Source organism: Narcine bancroftii, chromosome 5 (genome assembly GCF_036971445.1).
Source record: "Narcine bancroftii isolate sNarBan1 chromosome 5, sNarBan1.hap1, whole genome shotgun sequence".
Classification (NCBI taxonomy): Eukaryota; Metazoa; Chordata; class Chondrichthyes; order Torpediniformes; family Narcinidae; genus Narcine; species Narcine bancroftii.
Window position 1 is genome coordinate 221733161 of NC_091473.1, and position 17014 is coordinate 221750174.

A 17014-nucleotide genomic window follows, 5' to 3' on the forward strand; every position below is an offset into this window, starting at 1 on the left:
TCTCATGTTACAATGGGGAAGGATGTGCAATGAAGGGGGAGGATGGTGGGGGTGACATTACCAAACAACCACATTTTTGAAATGATCTTGCGGGCCAGAGTTTGACATGTGTGCTCTAGGGTATCTACACAAGGACTCCCAAGTCCCTTTGCACCTCATAATTTTGAATGTTCTCCCCATCCAAGTAATAGTCTGTCCATCTATTTCATCTGCCACCTCTTTGCCAGTTCTCCTCATCTGTCCAAATCTCTCAGCAGCCTTTCCGTGTTCTCAGCACCACCTGCCCTATCGCCTATTTTGGTATCATCAGCCAATGCTCTACCCATGTTAGTATCCTACCTGTAATCCCATGGGCTCTCATCTTGTTTAGCAGCCTTGTGTGTGGCACCATGTCAAAAGCTTTCTGAAAGTTCAATAAGGGATCAGTGGTCTGGGGATGGAAGGGAGTTGGGAATTGGGGATGAGGAATGGGATTGGGGTAGGGTGGCAGCGCAAGGGTGCAGAGGATTGGCATTAGGTGGGTGAATGGGCACTAAACCTCCTTATCCAATCACAAGGTCCCTGCAATCTCATTGGCTTACGAGGCGGCAGAGAGTGACATCATGAAAAGGCAACCTCGAAATCCTAAAACTGACAAGCTGGTTAATGAGAAGCTAATCAGCATGGCATATGGACAGATCGGTGAGTGGGGGGAGGAAGATAGGAGAGTGGAGCATGGGGGGGATGGGAGGGGGAGAGGAGAGATAGGATGGGGACGGGAGGATGGAGAAAGAGATAGAAGGGAGAAGGTGGGGAATGGGAGGGGTGGAGGGAGGGAGAGGGGGAGTGTGGGAGAGAGAGGAGGGAGCAGGGAAGGAAGAGAATGGGGAGAGGAAAGGGGGGAGGTGATAGAACTATAAAACACTACAGCACAGAAACTGGCCCTTCAGCCCTTCTTGTCTGTTCTGAACTATCACTCTGCCTCGTCCCACTAACCGCTCCTGGACCATCTTCCTCCATTCCCTCGCATCCACGTACTGTCCAAATTTTTTTTAATGTCAAAATTGAGTGCAGCTGGCAGTTCGCTCCATGCATCCACTACTCTCTACAGATGTGTTAAATATATCTGCCAGGGCCCCTGCAATTTCTCGTCCAGCCTCCCTCAGGGTCCAAGAGAATACCCTGTCACTCCCTGGGGATCTAGCCACCCTCAATTGTCTTGACAGCAAGCACCTCCTCTTCTTTAATTTGTATAGATTTTATGACCTCACCGAGTGCTTGCCTCACTTCCATAGACTCTGTGCCAGTTACCTGAGCAAATACAGATGCAAAAAAAAAAACCATTTAAGATCTCCCCATCCCTTTTGGCTCCATACATAGCCGACCACTCTGATCTTCAAGAGGACCAATTTTGTCCCTGACTGTGGATAGAATTATGGTAGGGGGGGGGGTGGGGGAGGGGGTGAGAGGAAGAATGTGTAGCAGGGATAAGAGGGAGAGGAGCAGGGAGAGGGTGTACGGGGAGGTTAGGTAGTGAAGAGGAGGGATGGTGCGTCGTGGGTAAAGGAGGGAGAGGGCCACGGCAGGAGTTGGGGAATGGTTGCCACCAATGTTCCCTCTAATTTTTTACATGTACGCAAAAATCTTGTGCGCAATTTTTTTCCTGGGATGCAAGTATGTGCGCACTGAATGCTTGTGCAAATGTAAACTTGAAATTGTTTCAAGATCATTTTGGCGCAGCCCATCTCTCATGGCTAATAAAATGGTATTGGGGTGTTTTACTATAACACAAGCATGATGAACTACTTGTTTAACCAAATGGTTTACAGAAACAGTTCGCTAAGAGATTATTTTCACTAAGTATATTCATTAATAACTAATTATTTTAGGTAACTAATCTTTTGTACGCACATTAATTTACTTTGTGCGTGGTTATAAAACGTGTTCGCGTGTCCGAGCTTAGAGGGAACAGTGCTTATCACTCTCACACATTTCTCTCTGGCCCCGGGGCAGGGATGATCCAGGCGCTAGGTGGTTTCTTCACCTACTTTGTGATCCTGGCGGAGAACGGTTTCCTGCCCTCCCGCCTCCTCAACCTGCGTGTCGAGTGGGACGACCGGACCAAAAACGACCTGGAGGACAGTTACGGACAGGAGTGGGTGAGCGAGGCAGCACGCGGCGAGAGGGCAGGGTAAGAGGAGGCGGCGGCGATGCGGTCAGAGCCAAAGGATCCTGCTGTGCCACTGATCCCTCTCTCTCTCTCTCTCTCCACCCTTTCCCCTCACCCACAGACCTATGAGCAGCGGAAGATCGTGGAGTTCACTTGCCACACGGCATTCTTCACCAGTATAGTGGTGGTCCAGTGGGCCGATCTCCTCATCTGCAAGACCAGGAGGAACTCCATCTTCCAGCAGGGCATGAAGTGAGTGACCCTTCTCCACACTGCGGCACATCCTGGGGTCCCAAGACCTTTGGGGGGGTCAAAGGGGAAAACAAGGTGGAGGAAAGAATGGGGTAGGAAGGGGCAAGAGAGAGGGAGGAGAATGCATAAGGGAGGGGGTGCTGAGGAGGGGGGAGGAAGGAGAGGGTGAGAAGGATGAAGGAGTGTGCTGAGGGGAGATCAGAGGGGAGGAAGGGGCGAGAGGGTTATGTGCTAGAAGGAAGGGTTTCTGACAGGATAGAAGCAATGAGAGAGGGAGGGGTAAGGGTTGGGAAGAGGGAGCTTGTACTGGGGGAAGATGCGTACGGCCACGGGATGTTTTTCAATGACACTGTCTCTGCCCAGGAACAAGATCCTGATCTTTGGCCTCTTCGAGGAGACGGCCCTCGCCGCATTCCTCTCTTACTGCCCAGGCATGGACGTTGCCCTGCGGATGTACCCTCTGAAGTAAGGAACCCCCTTCCCCATCGCCACGGAGACAGGAAGGGGTATGGGGGCTGGAGAGCTTTAGAGACAGGGAGGGGTGAAGGACTAGAGGAGCTTAGAGAGATAAGGAGACATGTAGGGGCTTAGAGAGATAAGAAGGAGTGTAGGGGCTGGAGGGGCTTAGAGAGATAAGGAGGCGTGTAGGGGCTGGAGGGGCTTAGAAATGGCTGATGGAATTTAATACAGATAAGTGTGAGGTGTTACATTTTGGAGGCAAATCTAAATAGGTCATATGCATTAAATGGTAGGCTATTGAGATGTGCAGAGCAACATAGGGATTTAGGAGTGATGGTAAATAGTACCCTCAAGGCTGATACTCAGGTAGATGGTGTGGTGAAGAAGGCATTTGGAATGTTGGCCTTCATAAATCGGAGTATTGAATTCAAGAGTAGGGAGGTTATGATGAAATTGTACAAGGCATTGGTGAGGCTAAATTTGGAGTACTGTGTACAGTTTTGGTCACCAAATTATAGGAAAGATATAAACAAAATAGAGAGAGTGCAGAGAAGGTTCACGAGAATGTTGACAGGATTTCAAGGTTTGAGTTACAAGGAAAGGTTGTGCAGACTGGGGCTTTTTTCTCTGGAACGTAGAAGATTGAGGGGGGACTTGATAGAGGTGTTTAAGATTTTAAAAGGGACAGAGTAAATGTGGATAGGCTTTTTCAATTAAGAATGGGGGAGATTCAAACAGAGGGCATGGTTTAAGATCGAAGGGGGAAAATTATAAGGGGAACATGAGGGGAAATTTCTTTACGCAAAGGGTGGTAGGGATGTGGAATGAGCTTCCGGCAGACGTGGTTGAGGTGGGATCGTTGGTTACATTTAAGGAAAGACTGGATAGTTACATGGAGAGGAGAGAACTGAATGGGTATGGACCGGGTGCTGGTCAGTGGGACTAGGAGGGTGGGGATTTGTTATGGCATTGACTAGTAGGGCTGAACTGGCCTGTTCTGTGCTGTAAGTGGTTATATATGATTATATATGGTTATATAGAGAGATAAAGAGGCATGTAGGGGCTTAGAGAGATAAGGAGGCATGTAGGGGCTGGAGGGGTGTAAAGGCTAAAAGGGGTTACAGAGATGGGGAGGATGTAGGACTGGAGAAGGTAACAAATATAGGGAAGAGTGCAGGGGCTGGAGGGGATTACAGGGACAGGAAGGGATATGGAGCTGGAGGGTTTTGAGAGAAGGGGGTGAGGGGGCTGGAAGCTTTTGAGAGAAGGGGGTGTGGAGTTTGAGATAAAGAGGGATGCAGGGGCTGGAGGGGCTTACAGAGAAAGGGAAGGATGTGGGGATTGGAGGGGGTGTTACACTGGGAGGGGTGCAGGAGCTGGAGGGGGTTACAGAGAAAGGGAAAGGTCTAGGGACTGGAGACAAGTTAACAGAGGGTGTAGCAGCTGGAGGTGGTCACAGAACAACTGGGTGAGTCACACAGATAGGGAGAGCCTCTTCCACTGATTCCTGCTGTTGCTTTTCTCACTCCATTCACATACATAACCCGTCCTTTGCTTTCCTCTCCCTCACTCACCGTCTCCCCAACCCTCCTACCCTCAAGCACACGTTCTTTCACCAAATCTCATGCCATGCTGTCCCACATCACTGACAGCCTCTCCCTCTCTCCCTTCCTCATTACTCCCTGTCTTTTCTCACTCTCTCTCTTTGCCTCCCCCCCCCCCCCCCACACCTCTCTCCAGGCTCCCTTGGTGGTTCTGTGCCTTCCCCTACAGCCTCCTCATCTTCATCTATGATGAGGTCAGAAAATTCATCCTGCGGCGACACCCGGGCGGTGAGTAACAGCTACTTACAGAATCTTCCTCTGTGCCGTCCAGGTCTCTCAGACCTGGGAGTTGGCAATTGGGGGAAGCTCTTTCTCTTTCTCCCCCCCCCCCCCTGTCTCTGTGGCTGGTTGAGAGGAGTATTGGGGCCTGATGAATAAGGCTGAAGGTAGGGTGGGATGTATAAATGTATCATGTGGTGGGGGTGGGGTGGAGAGGGAGGGGCAGCATAGGAATCGTTATCTTCCAACTGACGGACTCTACTTCCAGCAGCCGGGAGGCAGGACCGGCGCGGTGGGGGTCGCTCTGCGGCAGGACCGGCGCGGTGGGGGTCGCTCTGCGGCAGGACCGGCGCGGTGGGGGTCGCTCTGCGGCAGGACCGGCGCGGTGGGGGTCGCTCTGCGGCAGGACCGGCGCGGTGGGGGTCGCTCTGCGGCAGGACCGGCGCGGTGGGGGTCGCTCTGCGGCAGGACCGGCGCGGTGGGGGTCGCTCTGCGGCAGGACCGGCGCGGTGGGGGTCGCTCTGCGGCAGGACCGGCGCGGTGGGGGTCGCTCTGCGGCAGGACCGGCGCGGTGGGGGTCGCTCTGCGGCAGGACCGGCGCGGTGGGGGTCGCTCTGCGGCAGGACCGGCGCGGTGGGGGTCGCTCTGCGGCAGGACCGGCGCGGTGGGGGTCGCTCTGCGGCAGGACCGGCGCGGTGGGGGTCGCTCTGTGCCAGGACCGGCGCGGTGGGGTCGCTCTGAGGCTGTTTTCAGTAGTGACTTTCTTTTTTCTCTTTTTAGGCTGGGTGGAGTGTGAAACGTATTACTGAGTGGCCGTCCCCCACCACAACCCCCTTTCCACTCCTTCCCCCTACTGTAACCCCTCCTTACCTTCCCCACCCCACCCCCACCTCCCCATCCTGCCCTTCCACCATCCCATACCACCCCACCCCTATCCAATCTTACCTCCTCATCCCCATCCCATCCCTACCTATTCTCACCCCACCTCCTCACCCGAACCTACCCTGCCACACCCAATAGCACCCCACCCCTATTCTTCTGCATCCCACTCCAATCTCCCCCTTTCCCATCCCATCCTTCCCTAAGTCCTACCTCCCCTCGTACACCCCCACTCACCCCCTTCACTAGAAAAGCATCCTCAAGATTGATGCACCAGGCTAATATCCTCCCTCCACTCCATCCCTGAACTACCTTCATTCCCACTCTCTCATTTCTTCTCTCCCTCCCTCTTCTCTCATCACTGCCTTCCCTGTCATCCTGCCTCTCTCCCCCAATCCCCCTCAGTACTTTCTCCCCCTCCTCCATTGCCGGTTCCCTTGAAGCCAGGAGATTGCACAGCAGCTACAAACCTGCAGCCATTGGAAATAAAATTATTTGTATCATTGAGTGCGGGTGTCTGTCTCTGTCTTCAATGGAATCTATGTGGATAAGTGTGTGGCACTATCCAAGGCCAAAGAGGCTGAAAGGCCTGCTCCTGAGTAGCAGATTCGAAGGGCTAAACGGCCTGCTAATTGTCGGCCCTCCAGCGCCCCCACTGGTGGGAATTGGCTACTGCCATGGAGGTGTCGTTGTGTAAATACCGATACGGACCAGGGTCTCCCCCTGCTGGTGGGAGGGGACATCAACCGGAGTCTCAGGACTCCCCCTGCTGGCAGGAGGGGAAAACGGACCTGGGTCTCCCACTAATGGCGGGAGGGAAAAACGGACCGGGGTCTCCCCCTGCTGGCGGGAGGGGAAAACGGACCGGGGACTCCCTCTGCTGGCGGGAAGGGAAAACGGACCGGGGTCTCCCCCGGCTGGCGGGAGGGGAAAAAGGACTGGTTGTCCCACTGCTGGCAGGATGGAACATAGACCCGGGTCTCCCCCTGCTGGCGGGAGGCGATATCGACTGGGGAACTCAGTGTTTCCCCTGCTGGCGAGAGGGGATATGGTCCAGGTCTGACCAGCACAGGGAGCACAATTTCACAGTGAGCTGTGATGAATCAGATTAGATACTATTTATTGTCACATAATAAAACAGAAATTAAATATTACAGAAAATTGCCTTTAGTCGAAAATAAGGCAAAGATTCGCCATTAGCATTGCCCAGCACCTCTTACAGTCAGAAAAAGAGAAGCAAGATAGTCCTTACTGAGTGTCTATGGATTCCCCTCCTGCGGCCACACAAGACTCCAACTTAGTCCAAACCATCAGCAACCTAAGCCCAGATTCAAAACCCCAAAACGATGAGGAAACCTTCAGGACCTCAAGGCCCTTCAGGAGCCCTCCTTGCCCTTGGTAGCTTCTCAAATCCTGCTTCCATTACCTGCTTCTCACAAACCAGTCTTCAGCAGGCTCATAGCCTAGTGTGAATCTTTCAACCTCAAGTTGCTGGCAGCCCACAGACTGTGGGGGTTTCTGGTATGTTTTAAATGGTGGGAGCCGCCGGGGAAAACCCACGCAGATACAGGGAGAAAGTATGAACTCCTTACAGACAGCGTGGGATACAAACCTCTGTCCCAATCGCTGGCACTGTAAAGGCATTGTGCTAACCACTTCACCAACCGTGCCACCCAAAGGCCTCTGCAAAGGCCTTTCAAAACGCTTTAGTTATACCCACCTCAACTCTTACATCTTGCCCCTCAATCAGAACTCCTATCACCTGAAGCCTTTTTGCCCCTTACATTTACTCTTTGTGGGGAAAAAGACTAGCCATCCACCCAACCACTGCCCCTCAGAAAAAGCATAGTAAAGAACCCCTCCACCGTGAGAATAAACCCAGCCGAGCTCACCTCTTCTTATAAACACAGCTCTCTGTTCTAGACAATGTCCTGGTGAATCTCTTCTGCACTCCCTCTTGCTGCCACATCCTTCCTGTCACCTGCTGACCAGAAGCGTACACAAGTCCTCCCTCCCCGGGATATGAATGCCCGATCTCTGGCCAGGGAACGGCTGGGGTGGATGGGGATGGGTTTTCTAGCTGCTGAGCCGCAACATTCTTGAGCACTCTCTCACCCACCAAATCAGTGAGGCTGGTGAAGCCACTCTTGCTGTGCCTGCTGTCTATCACTGCTGCACACACAATCCTGTCATTCCCAACTTACAAACAATCCATCACATAGATCACCAGCACACACGTTCTTTTTCACTCAGACGAGTGGTGAGAGCTGCCAGCAGGGGGGTGGTGAACACAGGTTCAATTTCAACATTTAAGAGAAGATTGGAAAGGGAGGGCTATGGAGGGCTATGGCCCAGGCTGATGGGTCTGGGTGGAATAAATAGACTGGATGGACCCAAGGGCCTGTTCCTGTCATGTTTTATGGTTCTGTCTGCATCAATTTGAACCAGTTCTGCACCTGATGCATATCCTTCTATTCCCTGCACATTCATGTGTCTTATCTACAAGCTTCTTAAACACAGCTATTGCATCTGCTTCCATCGCAACCACCGGCAGCCCTTTCCAGTCACCAATGTGCTGTAAAAATAGCTTACCCTACCCATCTCCTTGAACTCCCTCCCTTCACCTTCAAGCTTGTGCATGCCCACTCCTATGTAACCTTTCACCCTGGGGGGGAGGGGGAGGTTGGAGATTCTAAGTGCCTCAGTTGTAACCTCTGGACTTCCCGTAACCCAGAGTGACCTGACCAAATGTTTTGTCCCAACTGCAACACAATATTCCAATTATTTGATGTAATTTCAACAGTCACTGACAGACTGAGACAGGAGAAATCGCACGGTATGTTGGAGGAGTATTGGATAGATATTTTTAAGACTTTGTCAGCTATACTGGATATCAGTTTGCAACCTAACCCATTGACTGCTCTTTTTGGAATTATACTTCCAGAAGTGGGACGAGTTCCCACTTCCACACATTGCTGGCTTATTTAAATGGAAATGGAAATTATTTAAATAATTCCATTATTTAAATGAAAAGAGTCCAATCCACCGACTCTGGCTCTCTCAAATTATGTCATGTGTAAGTTTAGAGATATTAGTAGTCATATATTTGATTCTTCTGTAAGATTTCAAGAAACCTGGTGACCTTTTATAAATTACTTGGTTAGTATAATTATTTTCCCTCTGGACTCTATTTAATTTTACATCCTTTCTTTTTGTTGGTGAAGACCAGACGATTAATTCCTATTAAAAATTCTCAGGATAGGCTGCCCAGTCTTTTTTTCTGAGGTTAGGTGGGGATTTATATAATGTTTTTGAAGATTTCATTTGAGAAGAACATATTCATTAATTGTGGAGTGATATCATATGATGTTACAGGTTTTATATAATGTTTTTGAAGATTTCAGTTTGAGAAGAACATATTCATTAATTGTGGAGTGATATCGTATGATGTTACATAGTGATATTTTTCCCCGTTTAGATTATGTACTTCTGCTAAAGTATTATTTACCTATGGTTAATAGAAAGATTGAAAAAGGAAGAAAATCACAGCGAGCAGCAAAATTTGTTGCGTCCATCTTCACAAAGAGACACAGCAAGTTTGCAGTGGCCACCGACAAACTAAAGTGGACGAGAAGCTTGAAGAAATTAGTGCAGGTTTATAAAGTGGTATCACAGAGAGTCTCATGGTATGGGAGAAGAAGCGAAGTGCGATAGGTACCAATTCCTCGGGACATAGGTCTAAAGTGGTGGGGGGAGGGGGTGGGGGAGAGAATGAACTGGCTGCTGTCTGGCACAATTCTCCCCATTGTTCAGGAGAGGGTGGTGAAGATTAAACAGCGACCTGCTGAGCAGTCAGCCATCAGAAGAAGTTAACAGTAAAATAACAACAGGATTCGGCAGAGTTCACATGGATTCGTAGAATGGAAATAGTCTCCGGCAAGTTGGAGTAGATGAGGGTGACCAAGTTGATGTGATGTATTTAAACTGTGGGGCTTTTGACAAGAGACCAAAGAGGAAATTGGAGTGGGACTGAAGGAGGGGCAGAAGACAGGAAACACTGGAATTTGGCAGACACCAATGACAGCAACGCACACAAGAAGGGCATTAAGTGGAATGAATCCAAGTTTTCTGAATATCGGGAGTTAGGTGGGAAGATAGGTGTTTGTTTGGGAGATATATGGGCAGGTAAGTGAATGGGTAAAGGCTTTGTGAAAGAATATAACCAGGGCATTCCTGGCTGGGGCCAGGAAAGATGCTTGTATCCAGAGCTCTGATGGCGGCTGACATTTGTGTTCACTTGCACATTTCCTGTCCCTTTCCAATGGGGGCACAGTTCCCTCATCCCATCCACCCACACACGCATACGGGGCGAAGCTCCCTCGACACCTCTCCCCTTCAGGAACTCAAGCTCTGGCGGGGAGCTCCCTCCCCCCTCCTGCGGGGACCTCCCTCACCCCCTGCCCCGCCACTCCAGCAGGAAGCTCCCTCACCCCACTTCCTCAGGTGGGGAGCTCCCTTGCCCCTGCCACACCCCCCCCTTCCTGCGGGGAGCTACCTCACTCTCTGCCACACCCTCTCCCTCCAGCAGGGAGCTCCCTAGCTCCCTCTCCCTCCGGCGGGGAGCTCCCTCATCCCCTACATCAGTAGAAGGGACAAAAAGAAATGTAGGAACCCCAGTCACTCAATGTGGTTTTTTAATTGCAGTCTAAATCCAAATTCATCAAAATAGAGAATGGGCAAAACGCATAAAGCAACAAGCCATGCCTGTTACGGCATCTGTGAAGCATTTCCAAATTGGCTGATGATACAGCCCCTCACCCCAAACTGCAAGCTCAAAGTCTGGGCACATTGTTGGGGCCCAGCATGCCTGTATGGGGGAGGAGGGGTCTGGGGAGTAGGACCAGGTGACTGGCGGGACCGTCTGCCCACTTCCCAAACTTGAACAGTTTCTCAACATATAACTTTTTATTAAAATATTCCTCCCCCCGCAAAAAAAACATAATTGGCCAGTGTTGCAGGGACGGGCGCGTCTTTGGATATACAAAACTTAGAAAGTTGTCAATCAGAAAAATACTGTGGTGACTTGCACAGGGCAGAGAGTGTCCGAGAGACCGACAGTGGGAGAGAGAGTGAGCGTGAGTGACAGACAGTGGGAGAGTGAGAGAAGCATACACTGGGAGAGAGGCATACAGTGGGAGAGAAAAATACAGGGAGACAGACACAAAGGGACAGACACACAGAGGGAGAAAAGAGGAACTGTGAGGCAGACAAAAGGAAAGTCACCCAGAGAGGGGAGGAGAGAGAGACACACACACACACACAGAGGGAGCAAGAGAGCGAGAGAAAGAGACAGACACGCAAAGAGGGACAGACAAAGGGGCAGAGAAAGAGACACAGGAGAAGGGATGGGACTGGGGAATGAGAGAGCAAGGAGATAGAGGATGGACCAGGGGTAGACCCTTGTCCCACTGTGAACATTTCATAGAAACAGGAGTGTCGGGCTGAGTAAATGCTAGTCTCAGGATGCATCATCATGCTACCCCCTCGGTCCATTTGGCCACAGGTGCACCTCCATTCCTCTGTCTGCTCTCAGTTTGCTCATCTCCCTGCCCGGCCCCCGCGCCTTCTCCCCGTCTGTGGGCACGGTATGTGGGCATCTCTGGTATCCTTCCTCAGGAAGGCATACACTGCACACGATCGGGTCCATCCTCTTCCTCTTCCGACGATTCTGAGGAACTGGACGTATCGGACGACTCATCTTCCTGAGCAGAGACTGGCTCCCGTCGCCGCTGGGGGGAAGGAATAGAGTTAGAAACACAGTAGGGTCAATGCGCCAGTCACTATGTGTCCTCAGCACACCCACCAGATCCCTACTCACCTGCCGGTGTCTGCGTTGGCGCAGGTGGTGCATGAGAAACCAAAGCATGTGGCTGTCAAAGAGCTCAGTGTGACGCAAGCAATCTTCATCACGCTGTCGCTTGTTTCGCTTGATCACCTGTGGGGGGAATGAGGAAGAGAGCAGTGGGAAGGGGGGGGGGGGGGAAGGAGGGAGAGAAAGAGAGTGAGAAGAGAGAGAGAGAGTGAGAGAGAGTGAGCAGAGATGGTGGGAGAGGGTGGGGAGAGGGAGGAGTGCAAGGGGGGGGTTATGGTGGCCTGTGAACTTGTGGGTGGGAATTAAGGTGATGGTGGTCTCGGGGTGGGTGGGATTACGGTGATGATGGGTTATGGTGACCGTGGTCTCAGGGTGGGAGAGAGTTACGGTGACAGTGGTCTCGTGGTGGGTGGTGATTACGGTGACATTGGTCTTGGGATAGGTGGGGTTTACGGTGATGGTGGTCTCGGGATGAGTGGGATTCCTACCTCTGTAAGTCCCGTCAAACCGTTGCCCACCTCGGAGGTGGGAGCCCAGATCTTGACATCGTGATCCAGACCACTGGTGGCCAGGACGGGTAGATGAGGGTGCGGCTCCAGACAGTTCACCTGTGGTGGGGGGGTTGGGTTTGCAAGTGGGGAGAGACAGGCAATCTGTCAGCTCCAGGTACCAGCATCTCAGGGTTCAGTCCCATCTGTAAGAGTTGGCCCAGGGGCACACAGGGATCAGATGCCCTGCCCCAGTACGACAGTGTTGGAACCCCAACCAGCCAGCTCAAGGATACCAGGCGCTGGATAGTCCCACATCCCCCCCTTCCCCCCAACCTGTCCCAGCTGTTTTCCCGTAAACTTGCGATGGGAGGGAGCAACGTGAGCGCGTGCCTGGGGGGGGGGCGCAATGTGAGCATGCGCAGTGGATGGGCAACGTAAGCACTGTGAGTAAGGAGGAGGGCAACGCGAGCATGCGTGGGGAGCAACGGTGCGAGCACTGGGGGAGGGGAGCAACGGTGCGAGCACTGGGGGAGGGAAGCAAACGGTGCGAGCACTGGGGGAGGGAGCAACGGTGCGAGCACTGGGGGAGGGGAGCAACGGTGCGAGCACTGGGGGAGGGAGCAACGGTGCGAGCACTGGGGGAGGGAGCAACGGTGCGAGCACTGGGGGAGGGAGCAACGGTGCGAGCACTGGGGGAGGGAGCAACGGTGCGAGCACTGGGGGGAGGGAGCAACGGTGCGAGCACTGGGGGAGGGAGCAACGGTGCGAGCACTGGGGGAGGGAGCAACGGTGCGAGCACTGGGGGAGGGGAGCAACGGTGCGAGCACTGGGGGAGGGAGCAACGGTGCGAGCACTGGGGGAGGGAGCAACGGTGCGAGCACTGGGGGAGGGAGCAACGGTGCGAGCACTGGGGGAGGGAGCAACGGTGCGAGCACTGGGGGAGGGAGCAACGGTGCGAGCACTGGGGGAGGGAGCAACGGTGCGAGCACTGGGGGAGGGAGCAACGGTGCGAGCACTGGGGGAGGGAGCAACGGTGCGAGCACTGGGGGAGGGAGCAACGGTGCGAGCACTGGGGGAGGGAGCAACGGTGCGAGCACTGGGGGAGGGAGCAACGGTGCGAGCACTGGGGGAGGGGAGCAACGGTGCGAGCACTGGGGGAGGGGGACAGCGGCGTTTCCCACATGAGGGACAGCCAGGTCCTGGACTCACCACCCCCGCCCTTGTCACCCTCCATGAACTGCACGATCCGACATGACAGCTTCTCCCACAGGAAGATGTGGCCACAGTCGCTGCCGCTGACCACAGAACTCACTCTTGGGACCGTGTAGAAGTTCACACCTTTCACTGGTGGGCAGAAACCAGAGTCATACACCCGTTCCTGCCACAGGGTAATGCCATCCGGCACAGCCACTAGTGCTGACTATGACCAGAGGCAATCAGGTCTCATCCCATTCCCGATGCAACCCCTCTCTCGCCTCCACCCCCCTCACTCTCTGCCAACCCTCCCCGCCAACCCTCCCCCCTCCCCGCCACCCTCCCCTGCCCAAACCCGCTCCCCTCCCCGCCAAGGCCCTCCCCCCTCCCCCGCCACCCCTCCCCCCTCCTCCCCGCCAGCCCTCACCCCCCTCCCCCCCACCCCGCCCCCCTCCCCCCGCCACCCTCCCCCCCTCCCCGCCACCCCTCCCCCCTCCCCCCGCCACCCTCCCCCCCTCCCCGCCACCCTCCCCCCTCCCCGCCACCCTCCCCCTCCCCGCCCACCCTCCCCCCTCCCCGCCACCCTCCCCCCTCCCCGCCACCCTCCCCCCTCCCCGCCACCCTCCCACCCCTCCCCGCCACCCTCCCCCCCTCCCCGCCACCCCTCCCCCCTCCCCGCCACTCCCTCCCCCCTCCCCCGCCACCCTCCCCCCTCCCCGCCACCCTCCCCCCTCCCCGCCACCCTCCCCCCTCCCCGCCACCCTCCCCCCTCCCCGCCACCCTCCCCCCTCCCCGCCACCCTCCCCTCCCGCCACCCTCCACCCTCCGCCACCCTCCCCCTCCCGCCACCCTCCCCCCTCCCCGCCACCCTCCCCCCTCCCGCCACCCTCCCCCCTCCCCGCCACCCTCCCCCCTCCCCGCCACCCTCCCCGCCCTCCCCGCCACCCTCCCCCTCCCCGCCACCCTCCCCCCTCCCCGCCACCCTCCCCCCTCCCCGCCACCCCTCCGCCCCTCCCCCCTCCCCGCCACCCTCCCCCCTCCCCGCCACCCTCCCCCCTCCCCGCCACCCTCCCCCCTCCCCGCCACCCTCCCCCCCTCCCCGCCACCCTCCCCCCTCCCCGCCACCCTCCCCCCCCCTCCCCGCCACCCTCCCCCTCCCCGCCACCCTCCCCCCTCCCGCCCACCCCTCCCCCCTCCCCTCGCCACCCTCCCCCCTCCCCGCCACCCTCCCCCTCCCCGCCACCCTCCCCCCTCCCCGCCACCCTCCCCCCTCCCCGCCACCCTCCCCCCTCCCCGCCACCCTCCCCCCTCCCCGCCACCCTCCCCTCTCCCCGCCACCCTCCCCTCTCCCCGCCACCCTCCCCTCTCCCTGCCACCCTCCCCTCTCCCTGCCACCCTCCCCTCTCCCTGCCACCCTCCCCTCTCCCTGCCACCCTCCCCGCTCCCTGCCACCCTCCCCTCCCCTCTCTCCCCACTCCTATTCACCCCTCTCTCTCCACCACCCTACCCCTTCCCTCTCCGTCTCTGCCTGCCAACCTTCTCCTCCACCCTCATTTCTCTTCAGATTGACAGGATAAGTGGTGACAATAGATAGATATGAGGATAGGGTGGATGGACAGCACCATATTCCTGAATGATGATAGTAAATACCAGACTGCATCTATTTCAGGTGAGTGGAGAAAAGTTAAAATACCAGACTGCATCTATTTCAGGTGAGTGGAGGAAAGTTAAGGGGAGATGTCACAGATAAGGGTTTTTTATAAATACAAAGTGATGGGTGCCTGCAATGCATTGCTAGAGGTGGAGGCTAGTACAATAGGGACATTTAAAAGACTCTTAGATAAGCATGTAGATGTAAGAAAAATAGAAAGTTTTGCACTGCAAGGAAGGGAAGGTTTAGATTGTGTTGTTGATTTACATGGATTGGCACAACACTGTGGATTGAAGGGCCTGTATTGAACTGTGTATCGAGGATTTGCACTGAGAGAGATGCAATGATCTTGAGTAACAGTAGAAACATGCGCCAAAGGGCTGAACTACACTCTTCTGCTCACAGTTCTCGTCCCAGTACAATTAAAAGGTAGAAAAGAGAGAGAGAAAAAAAAGGCTGCAAGCAGCACAAGAGGGAGGAAGCCCGTGATGAACCACTGGAGGGTGGTGTCCAGTGCTAGGCAGAGAGCTGGAAAAGCTCTTATTAAGTTGAGCAGAAAAGATTTACAAGAACATTAACGGGACCAGAGGGCATGAGTTACAAGGAGATTGAATCAGTTGGGTTTTTTTTTCTCCCCAGGAGGTGTGCAATCCACAGACAGCAGTGCCCAAAAGTGCTGGCGAAACAGAGCAGGTCACAGAGCATCCTTAGGAAGTAAAGGCTGTCAACTTTTCGGGTCTGATCCTTTCATTCCTTCCTTGTGCTGCACTTATTTCCCTAGTGTAGGCCAAGGAAGGTGGGGAGGGCCTTATGAATGAATATAAAATCGAAGGGGGCAAGGTAGGGGGAACAGTTCTAGTCCTTTTCAGTAGGTTGGAGGGGCCAAAGTAGAGTGCAATAATTTAAGAGAGGAAAACAAATTGAAAGGGACAGTTTTCCACTTAGAGCACGGCCCCTCGGGACGATAGTTTGTGGCCCCGCCTTAATATGAAAGTTTAATGTTTGCGGCCCGCGACTTTGATATGATTGGCACTTTTCAGTGTTGTGTGCGGAGCTGAACGAATCTACCAATCACGGTGGGGTATAATGCTCTCGGGGGCGGGACATCGGCTGGGCTTATTGCGAATATGCCTATTTGTGTGCATTTTCTATTTGTCATTATATGCACGCGGCACATGCGCAATTTCCGCGGCCGCTCCCGCTTCACGTGCTTCGGTGTCCAGTCTGAACCCGGAAGTTGTTGCTCAGCGGGACAGAAAAAGAAGCAGAAAAGACGCATCGGCTAAACACTGAAACTTCAACGCAACAGTGACACCAAGTGGAATTATATATATTATACAGCCCCAAACATGTCTTTTTCAAAGCCTGCAGTGAAGAGAAAGGTTGGTGATGAGCACAGACAATTTCAGGAAAAGTGGGAAGTGCAATATTTCTTTGTTGAGCACAGGGGTATCCCGACGTGTCTTATTTGCACAGAGAAAATTGCAGTGCGCCAAGAAATCAATTTGAAACGTCATTACACAGCTAGACATGCTGAGGAGTATGCAAAATACCAAGGAGATGAGAGAGCCAACCGGGTTGCTAATCTTAAAACATGTCTAGTGAGGCAACAAGATTTCTTTAAGAAAGCAACCAAAGGGGGAGGAGTCACGCGATGGAGTAGTGGCCGGACGGTGAACTCCAGCCCTCTCCAGAAAAGTCGGAAAAACAAGAGAAAACACAAAGGCACAGAAATAAAAGTTACAGAAAAGTGAGTATAAAGGTGGAAAGAAGATGGCGACAAAAAAAGAAAAGTCGAAAGCAATGGTAAGAAGAGAGGAAGAGAAGACAAAGGAGGAAAAAGGTGAAGGCCTTACCTGTCCGAAGAGGCCCGCTGCGGAGAGAGAAACCCGCTCCCTCAGGTCGGTAAATAATGGACTACAAAAATGGCTCGCAGAGCCGAGTAAAAGTGCGCAACCGCGCCATTGCGCGAAGTTTCGCGCATGCGCGATGCGAATGAAAAAAAACACACCGACGGGAGGGGGGACCAGCTGGGGAGTTGATCTCCACAGCCGGCAACGACAGCTGCAGAACACCCTGCAGCAAGAAGAGACCACAGAAGACAACAGAAACAAGAAAGAAGAGGAGGAAAGGGCAACAAAGAAACAACAGATGGCCAACCCAGAGGAAGAAGAAGAGGAAGAGTATGGTGAAATAGAAGAAGAAAAGAGAGGCAAGGTAAAGGATATACTTGCTCTTATTAGA

The 17014-nt window shown here is 53.9% G+C and overlaps 2 protein-coding genes across 3 annotated transcripts in view; one reads left to right on the plus strand and one right to left on the minus strand.

Moving 5' to 3' along the window:
* The window catches only part of LOC138764921 (sodium/potassium-transporting ATPase subunit alpha-2), a 29203-nt gene extending 23134 nt beyond the window's left edge, over nt 1-6069 (plus strand). For both annotated transcript variants that reach the window (XM_069941366.1, XM_069941367.1), the window contains 6 exons: nt 558-681; nt 1993-2138; nt 2271-2401; nt 2765-2866; nt 4601-4692; nt 5464-6069. In XM_069941366.1, the coding sequence (XP_069797467.1) occupies nt 558-681; nt 1993-2138; nt 2271-2401; nt 2765-2866; nt 4601-4692; nt 5464-5492 (624 nt within the window). In that variant the 3' untranslated portion in view covers nt 5493-6069. The remainder of the gene's footprint in view (nt 1-557; nt 682-1992; nt 2139-2270; nt 2402-2764; nt 2867-4600; nt 4693-5463) is intronic.
* A 4170-nt stretch (nt 6070-10239) lies between these two features.
* dcaf8 (DDB1 and CUL4 associated factor 8) overlaps nt 10240-17014 on the minus strand; it is a 51874-nt gene continuing 45099 nt past the window's right edge. Inside the window, exons 10-13 of the mRNA XM_069941371.1 lie at nt 13140-13269; nt 11923-12046; nt 11441-11557; nt 10240-11351 (exon numbers count right to left, since the gene is read on the minus strand). Of these exons, the coding sequence (XP_069797472.1) occupies nt 11235-11351; nt 11441-11557; nt 11923-12046; nt 13140-13269 (488 nt within the window). The 3' untranslated portion in view covers nt 10240-11234. The remainder of the gene's footprint in view (nt 11352-11440; nt 11558-11922; nt 12047-13139; nt 13270-17014) is intronic.